This window comes from Hydra viridissima, unplaced genomic scaffold, assembly GCF_058129835.1.
Source record: "Hydra viridissima isolate aposymbiotic clone 2 unplaced genomic scaffold, HvirCarnegie_v1 scaffold_3, whole genome shotgun sequence".
NCBI lineage: Eukaryota > Metazoa > Cnidaria > Hydrozoa > Anthoathecata > Hydridae > Hydra > Hydra viridissima.
In genome coordinates, this window is record NW_028324302.1 from 11,676,478 (window position 1) to 11,693,988 (window position 17,511).

Consider the following 17,511-nt stretch of genomic DNA (forward strand, 5'->3'; position numbering starts at 1 on the left):
TTTTAATATCGTCATTATTGTTACATCTTAAAGTTTTTTTTATTTTTAGTATTTATCACTTGCTGTTGTTAATAGTTTTAACAAGCTTTAAAGTTTTTTTTGTTATTTTTACTTGTTCTTCTATATTATTTTTTTCATCTGTTTCAGTTAATAAAATTTCTTTTTTTTTTTTTTTTCACATACACAGTTACTATGCTTTTTTTTGTTGTTGTTACAGGGCTTTTGTTGCTGTTGGTGTTAGTTAAGGTTTCTATTTTACTTTCTTATATTTTTAGTTATTGTTGTTCTTTATTATCTTTGATATACCTTTAAGTTAATGTGGTTATGTTATTAAATTTCTCTTATCACTTAAAATTTTTGTAATTAATTATTACTTTTATTGTTTATTACTTTTGTTAAACTTTTTAAATTATTTGTATTAGTGTTACTGTTAGTTGTTTTTTTTTTGTTTTTTTTTTGTTATTTAGAATGCTTTTTTGCTATTTAGAATGCTTTTTAGAATGCTTTTTTGCTATTCAATGTTGTAGTTATTAATTATCTTTAAATATTGTTATTGTTGTTGTTGCTATTTTTTATTGTTGTTTTTTGTTTGCATTGTGGTGGATTAAAAATTCCAACAGATTCTTGCCAATAGACATTTTCAAGTAATTTTGTTAACATTTTTAAATTGAGCTTGCATTTTTTATTTATTTTTTTATTCAAGTTTAAATATTTTTCATCATAATTATAACTATCATATTAAAGTCTATTTTATTGTTATTGCTTAACATTCTTAAAAAATAATATATTATTTTAATAATAATATGCTATCATTTAATAGTTTAATTTTATATTTTAATTAATTGATAATTTATTATGAAAAATTTTTATAATCTATAATATAATTCCTAGTAGGGTTAGGACTATTGTAATTGTAATGAAAACAATAACAATAACAATAATTATTGTTATTGTATTAACTTAGTTTAGAAACAATAACAATACTTGTGATTTAAAGCTATTGTAATTCTGTAATACAATAACAATAAATATTGTATTGCAATTCATCTTTATAAAACAATAACAATATCTGAAAAAAAAATGTATTGTAATGACCCACTACAATAACAATAAATATTGTATTGCAATTCATCTTTATAAAACAATAACAATATCTGAAAAAAAAAATGTATTGTAATGACCCTCTACAATAACAATAAAAATTGTATTGTAATTCGTCTTTGTAATACAATAACAATATATTGTTATTGTAATAAAAAAAATTATTTTATTGTCAAAATTTAATAAATGTTTTAATAGTCCAGTTGCCGACTATATACCCTTGTACCCTTGAAATAGGGTACAACTAATATTTAATGATTGATTCTATTTTACTGAAACATAATGGGAGGGGGAAGGGGTGCCAGAATGGTATATTGGGCAACTTTAAATATTGAAAATCAAAGTTAACGGGATCAAAAAAAGGAAACCACCATTTTTCTGCAAATGAAAGGGATTCGGGAGACCTAAGACAGCGATTCAACATTAAATACGTCCTGAGAAAGGTAAAATAGATAATAAAAATGAAGTGAATAGCTTTCTTTAAGTTTAAAAATTACAGAATATTTTACAATAATAGGCCGGGTGAATAAAAATGAGCAATTGTTTTTACTCAGTAATTGGTCAGCTTTACGTGAATAAAAACTTTAGCAGTTTTCCTCATATTTTTATTCGCGTAAAGGTAAGCAATTTACTCAGTAATTGCTCAATTTTACGTGAATAAAAACTTAAGAAAAGTTGTTGAAGTTTTCATTCACTTAAAGCTGACCAATTACTGAGTAAAAGCAATTGCTCATTTTTATTCACCCGGCCCAATAAACTACAGAATGCTCGTCAAATTGCCCACAAATGCAAAGTTCAGTTATTTTCGCGTTCGGCGTGTGTAAATATTCCCAATGGGTACGGAACGTAAAAAAGACACCTTTTAAATTCTTTTGAACGATTTGGACGTGTTTTCAACGTTCAAAAGACGTCTTCTTTAGGTCCCGTGCCTACTGGGTTAACACAATGAAAACTGGCTTTGTTAAACAGTCGATGCAATGTTTTGATGCTCTACTATTACTTGCTGTTTTTTTCAGATGAATCTTTAAAGAATCAAAATCACTTATGTCTTTAGAGAACAAAAGTGAAATTAGTTCTTCCACGATCATACGTAATACTCTAATACTGTGTGGAAACGTCTTTCCATAGCATTACCAACAGAGTCAAAAAAATCAAAAATTAAATTTCTGCGGCTTTTTGTCTGCAAACAAAATGAATAAATTAAAAACTACACTCTTTTTATTTGGTACGGATTAATTATCAAAAGAACATTTGCGAACGTATGTCTTACGTAATAAAACCAATAAAATACCACAATGAGCGGAAACTAAAAACCTTATTGCTACGAAATTATCCTGAATTAGCAATTTAAAATTTGGAAAATTTCTAATAAAACTATTTATAAGTAAAGTCTTGTATTGTAAAAAGAGTATACCAAAACTTATATAGAATTTCATTAATTATATTAGTTGTAATTTATATTATTAATTTATATTATTAAATAAAATCCTCTTAAATATTTTGTGGTTCATTCTCGGGTACAACCGATTTTACCCTATTCAAAAAATATTTTATGTTGAATTGCTATCTACTTAGTATTTACACAATAAACGTTTATTTAACTAAAATTTTAAACTTTGATAAATCTAAAATTATATTTTAACTTTATTTTTAGACAGCCTAATTCTTTTCAGACGGCTAGTACAAATTAGGTTTTTTATTGTTTTATAATCATGGTTTTTTATTAGGTAATAAATAATTCTTCCGCGGAAGAATTGACACGGGGCCAATCCTATAAAGCTGAAAAATGCGTAATTTACGCAAAAAAAAACAGGATTTATCTTACGCAAGGTCAATTTTTGTAAGTAAAAATCCTGTTTATTTGCGTAAAAAACGCATTTTCAGCTTTATAGGATTGGCCCACGGTCCGTGTCAAGATAATATTAAAGATAATATCAATTTAAATTTATTTTCACTCTTTTAGATTTTGCATCTAGTATCAGATTCATTTTTTGTCTTACGATCTAAGGTTGAACCACAAAATGGCAGGTATAGTTTTTTTGTTTATTTTTTTCTCTTTTTTTGAATAAATATGATTTATAACCCAGAGTAATTTTTTTAAATAGGTTCGAAGCAGTAATTAAAATTGTTTTGTTCATCTTTAAGTTATATTATAAGATTGTAAAACGGGGATCCTAAAGTAGAATAAGTAATACTTGCTATAAAGTTGGTATTGTTACTTTTTAAGCTTGTAAACGATTTCTTTTAAATTTGCAGAAACTAGACTCCCACCTGGTCGCAAAAGGCAAAAACTCTGGTGGAATAACTTTGAAGATGTTGAACCGACTTCAAAAAATGTTTCACAAGTCAAATGCAAGTTATGTCCAGATGTCGTCTCTAACAGAATCGCTAGACCAAATGCTTCTGCAACTGGCATGAAGTCACACCTCAAGCGCAAACATAAAACTGTGTATAATGAAGTTTTGCGGCAGGAGGAAGAAATAAAGTCTCAACAAACCACTTCTGGAGAAAAACTTGAGTTTTTGGCATCAATAGGAGGTAATCATTTTTTAATACTTAATGATTCTGAAAACTTGCAAAACTGCTTTTAGGAGTTGAAGCTCTTGTGATAACAGCAATTAAAAATATATCTAGGAACTGGAGCTGGTAGTTACTTTCAACTGCGCGGGAAATTCAGAAAGCCAACACATTTTCTAAAGCTAAAGTCGCAAGATCCTATGCAATTAAGATTTGACTATGAAGTGTGTCTAGGCCTTGCAAACTCAAATGTTTCATTTCACTTTACGGAACTCCCATCGATTCAACAAATGTTTCAAGCAATTTGTCCACAGGTATATTAGAGTTCTATTCCAGTATTTATGCTAACAACTACCCGAGTAAAGTGAGCTTCAAATGCCAGGTGTTATTGTGATTCAAAATATTTTAAATTATTTTTAGTACACACTTCGTTCTGCAAGGACCTACGCTCAGTATAAACTTCCCATTGTATATGAGGCTGCCAAAAAAGCTGTGAAAGACATCGTCTTTTCCGAGATCAAAATGGTTATGCGCATTGGTTTCACCACTGATGGATGGTCCTCTCCAGCATGTGACAAGTATAATTCCATCACAGTCCATTACATCAACAACAACTACCAAATGCGGAGATTTTTGTGGTGTTGTGAGCCAACTGATGTTCCACAGACTGCTGAAAACTTACAAAAAATCTTCTCGGAGTAAGTACTTAATGCAATGATTTTGGGCAAAATTTGAATGGTATTGGTTATATCAGTAAAAAATATTTTATTTTATTATTTGATTTCTTTCAAGTAAATTATAATTAACTAAAAAATTGGAAGACTTTACTGTATTAGTAGATTTTCTGTCAAATTCCAATTAAAAAAAGTTGTTTGGCAACTTTTGATGTTGATCATTTTATGGAAACTATAGTTATAGTAGGATATATAGACTTTGGTATTTACAATGCAGTGGCATAGCGAGGGTCATTAGCGCCCGTGGCCAAAGAAGCAAAAAAGGGCCTTTTTATAACAAAAAACAAATTTTTTTCAGAAAAAAACTTTTTATAAAAAGACGAGCATTTTTTTTGGCGCCTCTTTAATCGTTTGCGCTCTGAGGAAAAGGCCCTTTACCCCCGTTTCGCTATGCTACTGCACCTATGTGCCTCTAACATTTTTGTGTTTAATTATTTTTACAATGTTATGATGTTATTCTTCTAGTTTAACTCAGGATTTACAAAATCAATTGCCCAATGGTTGTGAAATTTTTCTCACTCATGATGCTGCTGCCGCCAATGTGAAGGCTTTTTCAAAAAACTCATCTTCAGTCTCATCAGTTTCCTGTGTCAACCATCGGTTAAATCTGGTCTGCTTGGCTGGACTTAAAGCCAGTCATTGGTTCGAAAAAGCAAAAGCGTTTTCCTCTTTGCTTCGAAACTCACCCAAGATTGCAGGCCAAATGGAGGCCACTGCAGCGCACTTGAAACAAAAAAATTTGTTTAAAGGACCACTACATAAAATTCAAAGCTTTGTCAAGACACGCTGGAATAGTATGTTTTTTTGCTTGAAGTGAAAAAAATGTGAAAAAAAAAAGATGTGAAAAACTACTGTGCAGCTGTTTTGTCCAAACTTGAAGAAAAGTTTAAGAACCATGGCTGCGATGAGAAAGCTTTTGCTGAAGCCAACTTTGTAGATCCACGCTACCGTGGTGTGGCTCTACGTCGATTCTCCCCGGCATTATTCGAAAAGGTCAAACGAGAAATTATCAATGAGCATTCTTCCTACGAAGAATGGACCTCTGCAACACGCCCAGAGGTTTTTGAGGAGTTTTCCCGTGAAAACGATCCCCTTTATGAAGCCTGCAGAGATAAAGAAAAAGCAACAGACCCAATGGTTGGAGCTGAAGAGAAACCTCTTATTTTAATGGAGTGGGAAGCTTTTTCAAAAGTCAAAGTGTCAAAAAATACTGATGTCCTTTGCTGATGGAAACAAAATGAATTTCGATTTCCACTTTTGTCTACAGCTGCTCGTGCTGTGCTCTCCGTCCTAGCATCTTCTGCAGCATCAGAACGAGTTTTCTCAGAGGCAGGAAATATTGTAACTCCACTACGAAGTCGTTTGGATCCAACTAATGTGGCTCGTCTGGTGTATATACATCACAACAGCAGCAAAGTCATAATTCAGTGGGATTTACGACTTGAATCAGGTAAATGCAATTTGTTAGAGGGTTTGTTGGTTGATGTAACAAATTTATCTTTTTAATTCTTTTAATTTGATTTTTGATTTTACTTTAATTTGAAAAATTTAGATTAAAAAAATTAAATTTAAATTTTTAAAGAAATTATAAAACTGTCAAAATGCAAATTTTTAATTTAACTGACTAAAACTGTTAGGAAATATCCTTTCATATTTTGATACAAAGTATCAAGAAGAGTAAAAATGCTGAAATAATGTTATTCAGGTCAATCTGAAGGTCTATCTAAGTCTGATCAGCACCAAAGAGCAGCCATCTCTGGAGATTTAGACTCTTCAATGAACAGTTCCATGTCTGCTGCCTCCTCGAGCAGAACCTCAACTCCAGTTAAGCGCAATGCATCTCATAGCCAATTTGAAGAAATTGATTCAGAAGATGATGAAGATCAGCTTAATCAGGTCTCCAGTGGTTCAAGTCAGAGTTTTGATGATAATGATGATTGCGCATCACCCTGACTTCAAACAAAGGCAACTTTAAAGTGCAGGTATTTATTCGTTGGAAATATTTAAACATCTAATAGTCTTATTCTTATACCAAAATCTTATAAACACAACTCATTCCAGTATAACTTTTAGCAACTAAAATCTTTGTAAGAAAAAGTATGAGATACTTGGAAAAATAATAAATATGAAGAATAGATTAAAAAAAAGAAATATGAAGAATAGATTAAAAAAAAGAAAAGATTAAAAATAGTACGGTTAACATTTTGTTTTATTTTCAGGCCTCAAACGCATCAAGAAAAATCTCCTTTTGGCTCTTCGTTTCGTCATCATTAATTTTTTTATGTTGGTTCTTCAACTTTTCAAGACATTAACATTTTTATTTAAGAAGAATTATTATGTTTAACTGTTTGTGTTACTAAAGTTAATTTTCATATATATTTTAAGTTCCTTTGGAGTATTAAAATCAAGAGGAAAAAATAAAAGGGCTGAATAAAATAATTTATGAATGTTATTTTTCATAATAGTAAGGCTATCATCAGACAGGCAATATTTTGCGGCCATTTAGAGCTTAGAAATACATAACAAGATAGGTGATGCGAAATCTAAATATGCAAAAAATAAAATTTGCAATATATTGCAAATCCGTAAATAAAAAAAAAATAGCAAAAATAATAATAAGTTCGTCAGAGATGAATATAAATACGTTAAAATACGTCAGCTTTTCTGCTATAATGTAAAGTAATACACTACAATAGTTATTGAAATTGTTTTCATCAAAACAATACAATAGTTCTCGAATTTTATTGTATTGTTAGAAAAAAAACAAAACAATACTTATTGTAATTGTTTTTCATCACAGCAATACAATACCACAGTAAAAATTTTTTATTGTTTCTGTAATATTACAATACAATATTATTGTATTGTAATGTGTAATTGTATTTAATTTTTACAATTACAATACTCCTAACCCTAGAAGTAAGTAGGGTTAGGATTACAATAAGTATTGTATTGTTTTTTTTAAACTCCTCAAAAACCTCTGGGCGTGTTGCAGAGGTCCATTCTTCGTAGGAAGAATGCTCATTGATAATTTCTCGTTTGACCTTTTCGAATAATGCCGGGGAGAATCGACGTAGAGCCACACCACGGTAGCGTGGATCTACAAAGTTGGCTTCAGCAAAAGCTTTCTCATCGCAGCCATGGTTCTTAAACTTTTCTTCAAGTTTGGACAAAACAGCTGCACAGTAGTTTTTCACATCTTTTTTTTTTCACATTTTTTTCACTTCAAGCAAAAAAACATACTATTCCAGCGTGTCTTGACAAAGCTTTGAATTTTATGTAGTGGTCCTTTAAACAAATTTTTTTGTTTCAAGTGCGCTGCAGTGGCCTCCATTTGGCCTGCAATCTTGGGTGAGTTTCGAAGCAAAGAGGAAAACGCTTTTGCTTTTTCGAACCAATGACTGGCTTTAAGTCCAGCCAAGCAGACCAGATTTAACCGATGGTTGACACAGGAAACTGATGAGACTGAAGATGAGTTTTTTGAAAAAGCCTTCACATTGGCGGCAGCAGCATCATGAGTGAGAAAAATTTCACAACCATTGGGCAATTGATTTTGTAAATCCTGAGTTAAACTAGAAGAATAACATCATAACATTGTAAAAATAATTAAACACAAAAATGTTAGAGGCACATAGGTGCAGTAGCATAGCGAAACGGGGGTAAAGGGCCTTTTCCTCAGAGCGCAAACGATTAAAGAGGCGCCAAAAAAAATGCTCGTCTTTTTATAAAAAGTTTTTTTCTGAAAAAAATTTGTTTTTTGTTATAAAAAGGCCCTTTTTTGCTTCTTTGGCCACGGGCGCTAATGACCCTCGCTATGCCACTGCATTGTAAATACCAAAGTCTATATATCCTACTATAACTATAGTTTCCATAAAATGATCAACATCAAAAGTTGCCAAACAACTTTTTTTAATTGGAATTTGACAGAAAATCTACTAATACAGTAAAGTCTTCCAATTTTTTAGTTAATTATAATTTACTTGAAAGAAATCAAATAATAAAATAAAATATTTTTTACTGATATAACCAATACCATTCAAATTTTGCCCAAAATCATTGCATTAAGTACTTACTCCGAGAAGATTTTTTGTAAGTTTTCAGCAGTCTGTGGAACATCAGTTGGCTCACAACACCACAAAAATCTCCGCATTTGGTAGTTGTTGTTGATGTAATGGACTGTGATGGAATTATACTTGTCACATGCTGGAGAGGACCATCCATCAGTGGTGAAACCAATGCGCATAACCATTTTGATCTCGGAAAAGACGATGTCTTTCACAGCTTTTTTGGCAGCCTCATATACAATGGGAAGTTTATACTGAGCGTAGGTCCTTGCAGAACGAAGTGTGTACTAAAAATAATTTAAAATATTTTGAATCACAATAACACCTGGCATTTGAAGCTCACTTTACTCGGGTAGTTGTTAGCATAAATACTGGAATAGAACTCTAATATACCTGTGGACAAATTGCTTGAAACATTTGTTGAATCGATGGGAGTTCCGTAAAGTGAAATGAAACATTTGAGTTTGCAAGGCCTAGACACACTTCATAGTCAAATCTTAATTGCATAGGATCTTGCGACTTTAGCTTTAGAAAATGTGTTGGCTTTCTGAATTTCCCGCGCAGTTGAAAGTAACTACCAGCTCCAGTTCCTAGATATATTTTTAATTGCTGTTATCACAAGAGCTTCAACTCCTAAAAGCAGTTTTGCAAGTTTTCAGAATCATTAAGTATTAAAAAATGATTACCTCCTATTGATGCCAAAAACTCAAGTTTTTCTCCAGAAGTGGTTTGTTGAGACTTTATTTCTTCCTCCTGCCGCAAAACTTCATTATACACAGTTTTATGTTTGCGCTTGAGGTGTGACTTCATGCCAGTTGCAGAAGCATTTGGTCTAGCGATTCTGTTAGAGACGACATCTGGACATAACTTGCATTTGACTTGTGAAACATTTTTTGAAGTCGGTTCAACATCTTCAAAGTTATTCCACCAGAGTTTTTGCCTTTTGCGACCAGGTGGGAGTCTAGTTTCTGCAAATTTAAAAGAAATCGTTTACAAGCTTAAAAAGTAACAATACCAACTTTATAGCAAGTATTACTTATTCTACTTTAGGATCCCCGTTTTACAATCTTATAATATAACTTAAAGATGAACAAAACAATTTTAATTACTGCTTCGAACCTATTTAAAAAAATTACTCTGGGTTATAAATCATATTTATTCAAAAAAAGAGAAAAAAATAAACAAAAAAACTATACCTGCCATTTTGTGGTTCAACCTTAGATCGTAAGACAAAAAATGAATCTGATACTAGATGCAAAATCTAAAAGAGTGAAAATAAATTTAAATTGATATTATCTTTAATATTATCTTGACACGGACCGTGGGCCAATCCTATAAAGCTGAAAATGCGTTTTTTACGCAAATAAACAGGATTTTTACTTACAAAAATTGACCTTGCGTAAGATAAATCCTGTTTTTTTTTGCGTAAATTACGCATTTTTCAGCTTTATAGGATTGGCCCCGTGTCAATTCTTCCGCGGAAGAATTATTTATTACCTAATAAAAAACCATGATTATAAAACAATAAAAAACCTAATTTGTACTAGCCGTCTGAAAAGAATTAGGCTGTCTAAAAATAAAGTTAAAATATAATTTTAGATTTATCAAAGTTTAAAATTTTAGTTAAATAAACGTTTATTGTGTAAATACTAAGTAGATAGCAATTCAACATAAAATATTTTTTGAATAGGGTAAAATCGGTTGTACCCGAGAATGAACCACAAAATATTTAAGAGGATTTTATTTAATAATATAAATTAATAATATAAATTACAACTAATATAATTAATGAAATTCTATATAAGTTTTGGTATACTCTTTTTACAATACAAGACTTTACTTATAAATAGTTTTATTAGAAATTTTCCAAATTTTAAATTGCTAATTCAGGATAATTTCGTAGCAATAAGGTTTTTAGTTTCCGCTCATTGTGGTATTTTATTGGTTTTATTACGTAAGACATACGTTCGCAAATGTTCTTTTGATAATTAATCCGTACCAAATAAAAAGAGTGTAGTTTTTAATTTATTCATTTTGTTTGCAGACAAAAAGCCGCAGAAATTTAATTTTTGATTTTTTTGACTCTGTTGGTAATGCTATGGAAAGACGTTTCCACACAGTATTAGAGTATTACGTATGATCGTGGAAGAACTAATTTCACTTTTGTTCTCTAAAGACATAAGTGATTTTGATTCTTTAAAGATTCATCTGAAAAAAACAGCAAGTAATAGTAGAGCATCAAAACATTGCATCGACTGTTTAACAAAGCCAGTTTTCATTGTGTTAACCCAGTAGGCACGGGACCTAAAGAAGACGTCTTTTGAACGTTGAAAACACGTCCAAATCGTTCAAAAGAATTTAAAAGGTGTCTTTTTTACGTTCCGTACCCATTGGGAATATTTACACACGCCGAACGCGAAAATAACTGAACTTTGCATTTGTGGGCAATTTGACGAGCATTCTGTAGTTTATTGGGCCGGGTGAATAAAAATGAGCAATTGCTTTTACTCAGTAATTGGTCAGCTTTAAGTGAATGAAAACTTCAACAACTTTTCTTAAGTTTTTATTCACGTAAAATTGAGCAATTACTGAGTAAATTGCTTACCTTTACGCGAATAAAAATATGAGGAAAACTGCTAAAGTTTTTATTCACGTAAAGCTGACCAATTACTGAGTAAAAACAATTGCTCATTTTTATTCACCCGGCCTATTATTGTAAAATATTCTGTAATTTTTAAACTTAAAGAAAGCTATTCACTTCATTTTTATTATCTATTTTACCTTTCTCAGGACGTATTTAATGTTGAATCGCTGTCTTAGGTCTCCCGAATCCCTTTCATTTGCAGAAAAATGGTGGTTTCCTTTTTTTGATCCCGTTAACTTTGATTTTCAATATTTAAAGTTGCCCAATATACCATTCTGGCACCCCTTCCCCCTCCCATTATGTTTCAGTAAAATAGAATCAATCATTAAATATTAGTTGTACCCTATTTCAAGGGTACAAGGGTATATAGTCGGCAACTGGACTATTAAAACATTTATTAAATTTTGACAATAAAATAATTTTTTTTATTACAATAACAATATATTGTTATTGTATTACAAAGACGAATTACAATACAATTTTTATTGTTATTGTAGAGGGTCATTACAATACATTTTTTTTTTCAGATATTGTTATTGTTTTATAAAGATGAATTGCAATACAATATTTATTGTTATTGTAGTGGGTCATTACAATACATTTTTTTTTCAGATATTGTTATTGTTTTATAAAGATGAATTGCAATACAATATTTATTGTTATTGTATTACAGAATTACAATAGCTTTAAATCACAAGTATTGTTATTGTTTCTAAACTAAGTTAATACAATAACAATAATTATTGTTATTGTTATTGTTTTCATTACAATTACAATAGTCCTAACCCTAGAAGTAAGTAAAACCCAGATACGCACGTACCAACATTATGGTTCGGGGGAAAACAAACTGAGTTTCTAAGTGAAACAGTACAGCTAAGCAATTGACAAAGCATAAAAGACAACCATGTCAAAAAGTTGTTGCGTTCCTGGTTGTCAAACAAATAAATTAAAAAATCCAGAACTTAGATATTATTGTTTTCCAGCAAAAGAAAGTTTAAGAATAAAGCGGATAAGTACTATTCACCGAGCTAAGGTTGATGATTCTGGCAGAGTAAACCACAACAAAAATTGGTCTCCTAAATCAAAATCAACCTATGTTTGTTCTTTGCATTTTATATCGGGTAAATAAATAAATATTATTTTTAATACATTTGAAGCTCCTTTGATTGTTTAAAAATAATTTTCAGGTATTAAACAAATTATTTTCCTACTTTTAGGACGGAAAGAAAATTTTGAAAAACACCCTGATGCTACACCTTCTAAATTTCCATGGACAAGTTAAGATCTCCATCTAAATTCTCAAAAATAAAGTCATCTCCAATTAAATTTACCTAATATATCTGGTAGGATCCAAAGATGTCAAAGAAGAATAAAAAGGGCTTCTGGTATTTATATAGAGTTATATATAAGTATATAAATATGATACAGGGTTTTGCAAGCTAATGATTTATTAATAGTGTTTTGAAATATATTGAAGTCTTTAGTATAAACATTTAACAAATAATAGGAAAGTTAAAAGGATAATTAAAACTTTTCATTTTAGTTATAAGAAAATTGATCAGCAATCCTAAATCAATAAAAAAAAGAATTATCTGGTAAATTATATGATTATAAAGAAGAAGTTGATTTTTCTGTTAATGATGTAGAAATGGAAACTTTTACTGATGATATGAATTTGCAATTACCTGTGGTATCTTCTTCATCAGAATTAACTTTTTCTTTGCAGTCACCTATTTTTACTTCAGAAAGAGAGGGACTTTATAATGAAATGGATGAACTAAGAAATGAAAGGGATTGGTTAAAAATAAAAAATATTGAGTTAAAGTTAGCTGCATCTCCATTTTCTTTAGAAGCTTTGAAGCAAAATCCGTCTGTTTGCATGATGTTGACTGGCTTAGACTTTAAAGTGTTAGAAAAAACAATAATTTATGTATGTGAAGATATATTTGACAGCAGAAGACCAACAAAATTGAGTAGTTAGATCAAGTTATTATAACCATAATCAAGTTAAAGCAAAATTTAAATTTTGACTTAATTGCATATATATCTAACATTAGCAAAACAACTGCTATTGAATATTTTTACAAGTGGCTTGATATGTATTGAAAACTTAACTTTTTAATAAAAATGCAAGATCGAGATCACATATTCGACACTATTCCTGGCATTTTCAAAGCTAAGTTTCCAAGTTTAACATGTATTATTGATTGTTTCGAGACATTTGTTGAAGCACCGTCTTCGCTCTTAGCAAGGGCTCAATTTTACAGCCAGTACAAAAGACATTGCACAATTAAAGTGTTTATTTCCTGTACTCCTCTTGGGGCAATAAATTTTTTGTCAAAATGTTATGGAGGCAGAGCTTCGGATTTACTAATTACAAGCGAATCTGGATTTTCTAGTAAACATATGCCAGGAGACCAAATCTTAGCAGATCGTGGATTCACTCTACAAGATGACTTTGCTGCTGGGAATCTGCTGAGTTGTTAATCCCTGCATTTACACAGGGGAAAAAACAGTTATTTGCCAAAGAAATTGAAACATCTAGAAAAATTGCATCTGTTAGAATTCATATTGAACGAGTAATAGGATTGATGAAAAACAGATACACTATATTAAAAGGTATCATACCATTAAAGATTATAAAAAATATTAAGGATGAGTCTGCAAATAGTATTTTGGCAAACTGTGATAAAATAGTTGCTGTATGTGCTGCTCTGACAAATTTGGGAGAAGGCATTGTATTTAATAATATGAAAACCTAAGATTTACTTTGTAATGATTTATTGTATATATATATATATATATATATATATATATATATATATATATATATATATATATATATATATATATATATATATATATATATATATATATATATATATATATATATATAAATTAATGTTAAAATCTTTAATTTCAATTGTTGGTTATTTTATTGAGTTATTTTGTAATCCATTTTATTGATTTACTATGTATATTTTTTGCCCGTTTTTACATCTCTGTATGGTCTTTGAGAGTTTTTTATTGTTAACTAATTTTAAAAAAAAAAACAAATAACATTTACATGTCAAAATCATGTTATTTCTAAAAGTTATAACTCAGTGGCTTAGAGAGGGAGGGGTAAAGAAGGCAATTTAACCACGGCACCAAGATTGAAGAGGCGCCTGCCGACCGGTTAATTTTTTTTTTTTTACAATAAATCGAACAAATACTAATGAATGTAAATGTGAAATCTGCTTAATAATCCGAGCACCATTTTTTTAGCTATTGGAAAATAAAAATAAATTACAAAACCAGAGTCTCTTTTAATTTAGTTTACCGGTAACAAAGAGTCGTAAACCGTAACGCTCCAAAATAATCCTAATAATAATTTATTCGCACAAAGAGTGTTTATACATTTATGATATTAGGACTATTAAAATATTATAATTTTTTCGTTTTTGGAAAAGATTTTTCGTCACTGGGTAAATAGCATTGGTAAAAATAATATTTTTTCTCATAAACTAAGACAAATAAATTTAAAATGGTATTGTTTCTTTTTGTTTATTCAAGTTTATACATTGTTTGCAGTACCATGTTTTACCTTTCGGCAGTCGTTTCAAACCAATACAAATCGGGTGATACCAGTTATCACATTTATCGCACCCCACCATACAGTCTAATTCTCCAGGAAACCCACAATTTTCAATACAGTATATCACTTTTTCAACTTCGTTAGGGGTATGGCTTTCCGGAGCTGACGGTGTGGAGCATTCTAGATTCCAAGTAATCAATTCGGGCAAAAAAATTTATTTCCAAAAAGAATCACATTTTTCATAAATAATTTTAAGGAAAGTGTCATCCTTTTCAACATTAACAATTACAGATTCAGAAGGTGTCCATACCAGAAAATGACAAATTAGTGTTTCAGTGCACATCATTTCATGTTGCACTTGAAAGTAATAATTATTACTCTTTCTTAGAAAATAACTGTTTTTGTCTCTTCCAATGTAAAACTTACCACCTTCGATTTCTTCGTAAAGTGACTTATCCTGTAGGCTATAAGGACACTTTACCTCAAGTAAACTATAGCCACAGCAAAAGCAAAACACTACACCATCTGGTGAAGCTCCATACCAAGGTTTGTTTTTGAACACACAAAAACCTATAGATTCCACTTGAAAATTTTCATGAATGAGAATTATATCATTCAGTGCTTTTTCTTTACAAGGGTATCCAGAGCAGATATTTCTGAAAAATTCAATAGCTTCTTTTTCATGTTTTCTTCCACACATTAAAGCTGGAGTTCTAATTTCACTCTTAGCAATTTGACAATTTTTTTTCACTGAATTGGCATTAGAGTTGTCAAATGATGCATGGTATACTTGACCAATTACAGATCCAGTTATTCTCCCTGCTCGTTGGTCAAACCACGTAGAAGAATAATATTGTGTTCTTGTTGCTTCCTCAATGTAAACAACATCCACATGACTAAGAGTCAACTGGGTGGTTAACACTTCATGGTATTCTTCTAACATTAAATTGGTGTCAGCACCATACAAGTGTTTTAACGATGGTGGTAGTGTTTGCAGTTTTACTACTTTGCAAATAAATTTTCTATTGAAATTGCTAAAAAGACTCAAGCCAAAACTTTTTGGTTGCACAGATTCAATTTCTTTCAAAAAGTTCATTTTAGAATTATATGTTGGAATGTATGTCCAAGCTAAAATATATTTAACAGGGGCGGGGCGGATGCAGGATTTTTTATGGGTGATGATTATTTATTTGCAAAATCCTCTAGCCTGCAGGGAGGGGGAAGAGGATAAAGGTGGACTGTTGCCAACAATAAATGGCAATTCAACATCAAAGCGGCATCACTGCCTTATTAATACTTACTTTACATTACTCTAAAATATCCATCTAAAATAAAATGAATAAAATGTTGCCTTGGCTATTCTGTTCATAAACCAGACAATTATTACTTGTCTAATTTATTTAACGAAGTGCACCAACGAGAAGGTAAGCCATAGGACTTTGCACTCCATCTGTAAAATGTCATGTGGCCTAAGGTCATCCAACTTATATGTAAGTATTATTATACTATAAATTTAAATTTAGAGTTTTTCATATTACAAAAAGGTTTTATTCAGGATTTGTTACAATATTATTGGTGAATTCTAGGCATCATAGGATACCCCCTAGATCCCCCCATGTATAAAATATGAACTACTTACCCAGCCATACAATTGCAATGATCTGCCAGGATAGTCCCATCTGATTTAAGAGCTACTTATGGCTTGTAACATTCATCAGTAATCCGATAAGATGGTCTCACATCAGCACGCATAATGTATATACCACTTTCTAATTTGAAATGAACAGTTGTTTGAACCCAGCCTGATATAAAAAATTTCCAGGCATCCAGTGATTTAAAATTTTCCATTGCCTCTAGGGAATAAACACCTGTAATTTAAAAAATAAAAACTAAATAAAATCATGAAACCTTAAGAATTGATTAAACTTGAATAAATATTAAGACCAACTTACACAGAGTCTTGATAAGGTAGTGATACAAATGATGATAAGTCAGTTGTGGCCATTCATTAGGGTTGTCAATCCAATTGTCTGCTGGAAACTTGTAAGGACATTGACTTAAACCTGAAAAAACAGTAAGAGTAAACTTAAACCTAAAAAACAGTAAGAGGAAATATTGTAAGTAAACAGTAAGAGTAAACATTGCTTTAAACCTTAAAAAACAGTAAGAGTAAACTTAAAACTGAAAAAACAGTAAGAGTAAACAGTAAAATCAAGTAGTCAAGCATGCTTTGAAAAATAAAAAAAGTTTTTTTTAAATTTTCTTATAAGATTTATAATACATTAAACACTAAATCTTATTAAAAAAATTAGGCTTGAATAATCTATTGTAATATTAAATATTAAGTTAAAAAAGTAAACTAAATGTTTATTCAGAACTTATAGTTTAGTGAACTTTACTTTTATTAAAAGTTAATATTAATTTAATATTAAAAGTTTTAATATTAAATTAAAAATACCAACAAAAACTTGACAATTGTTATAGTTTAACCTTTAATTAAAAAAAAATCGAATATGTTATGTATGATTTAGTATAAATCATACATAACATATATGATTATTAATTATGATTATAAGTTATAAAAGATATAATACTAATTATGCTTAACATTATCTAGCATAATCCCTTGTTCATAATCTTTTAAACAATAATAAAAAATGATGCATAATTAAAAATTATAATTTCAGATTATTTAAAAAGTGATACCTAGTAATGTCAACTTTTCATTATATCTTTCTTTAGATGTTGTATCTAAATTTTCAAAATACTCATAAATAGATCCCATAATGCTAAAAATAAACTAATAAATGCAATATTTGAATAGAAAAAAGCGCTAGTACAAAGTTTATTTTCCCCTAAATCATAATGCCTTCC

The 17,511-nt window shown here is 30.1% G+C and overlaps 2 protein-coding genes and 2 pseudogenes across 4 annotated transcripts; 2 read left to right on the forward strand and 2 right to left on the reverse strand.

Annotated features, from left to right (window-relative positions):
* The first annotated feature begins 1,296 nt into the window (after positions 1 to 1,296).
* LOC149891013 (uncharacterized) lies at positions 1,297 to 5,187 on the forward strand. Its single transcript, XM_090083296.1, has 6 exons — positions 1,297 to 1,544; positions 3,065 to 3,129; positions 3,358 to 3,639; positions 3,736 to 3,932; positions 4,039 to 4,316; positions 4,818 to 5,187. The coding sequence occupies exons 2-6, from the start codon at positions 3,123 to 3,125 to the stop codon at positions 5,167 to 5,169; spliced, it is 1,116 nt and encodes a 371-aa protein (XP_089939422.1). The 5' UTR covers positions 1,297 to 1,544; positions 3,065 to 3,122; the 3' UTR covers positions 5,170 to 5,187.
* Positions 5,188 to 7,168: 1,981 nt separating this feature from the next.
* LOC149891014 (uncharacterized) lies at positions 7,169 to 16,351 on the reverse strand. 2 transcript variants are annotated; one of them, XM_090083298.1, is made up of 6 exons: positions 16,277 to 16,351; positions 9,613 to 9,677; positions 9,103 to 9,384; positions 8,810 to 9,006; positions 8,426 to 8,703; positions 7,169 to 7,924 (listed from the first exon to the last, which is right to left on the reverse strand). In XM_090083298.1, exons 2-6 carry the CDS (start codon positions 9,617 to 9,619, stop codon positions 7,573 to 7,575), a joined length of 1,116 nt encoding a protein of 371 aa, XP_089939424.1. In that variant the 5' UTR covers positions 9,620 to 9,677; positions 16,277 to 16,351; the 3' UTR covers positions 7,169 to 7,572. The 2 variants fall into 2 exon arrangements, with proteins under 2 accessions (XP_089939424.1, XP_089939423.1); XM_090083297.1 differs by lacking the exon at positions 16,277 to 16,351 and adding an exon at positions 11,198 to 11,445.
* On the forward strand, positions 11,914 to 13,822 carry LOC149891015 (uncharacterized; annotated as a pseudogene). The gene is made up of 3 exons (XR_016450771.1): positions 11,914 to 12,181; positions 12,278 to 12,445; positions 12,604 to 13,822. The product of XR_016450771.1 is annotated as an uncharacterized LOC149891015 (transcript).
* Positions 14,490 to 17,498, reverse strand: LOC145186344 (uncharacterized; annotated as a pseudogene).
* Between the last annotated feature and the right edge of the window lie 13 nt (positions 17,499 to 17,511).

Coding starts and splice junctions, on each gene's coding strand:
- LOC149891013 (XM_090083296.1), top strand. Junction 3,933..4,038: donor TTCAAGCAATTTGTCCACAG/GTATATTAGAGT, acceptor AATTATTTTTAG/TACACACTTCGTTCTGCAAG. Junction 4,317..4,817: donor TTACAAAAAATCTTCTCGGA/GTAAGTACTTAA, acceptor TTATTCTTCTAG/TTTAACTCAGGATTTACAAA.
- LOC149891014 (XM_090083298.1), bottom strand. Junction 8,704..8,809: donor TTCAAGCAATTTGTCCACAG/GTATATTAGAGT, acceptor AATTATTTTTAG/TACACACTTCGTTCTGCAAG. Junction 7,925..8,425: donor TTACAAAAAATCTTCTCGGA/GTAAGTACTTAA, acceptor TTATTCTTCTAG/TTTAACTCAGGATTTACAAA.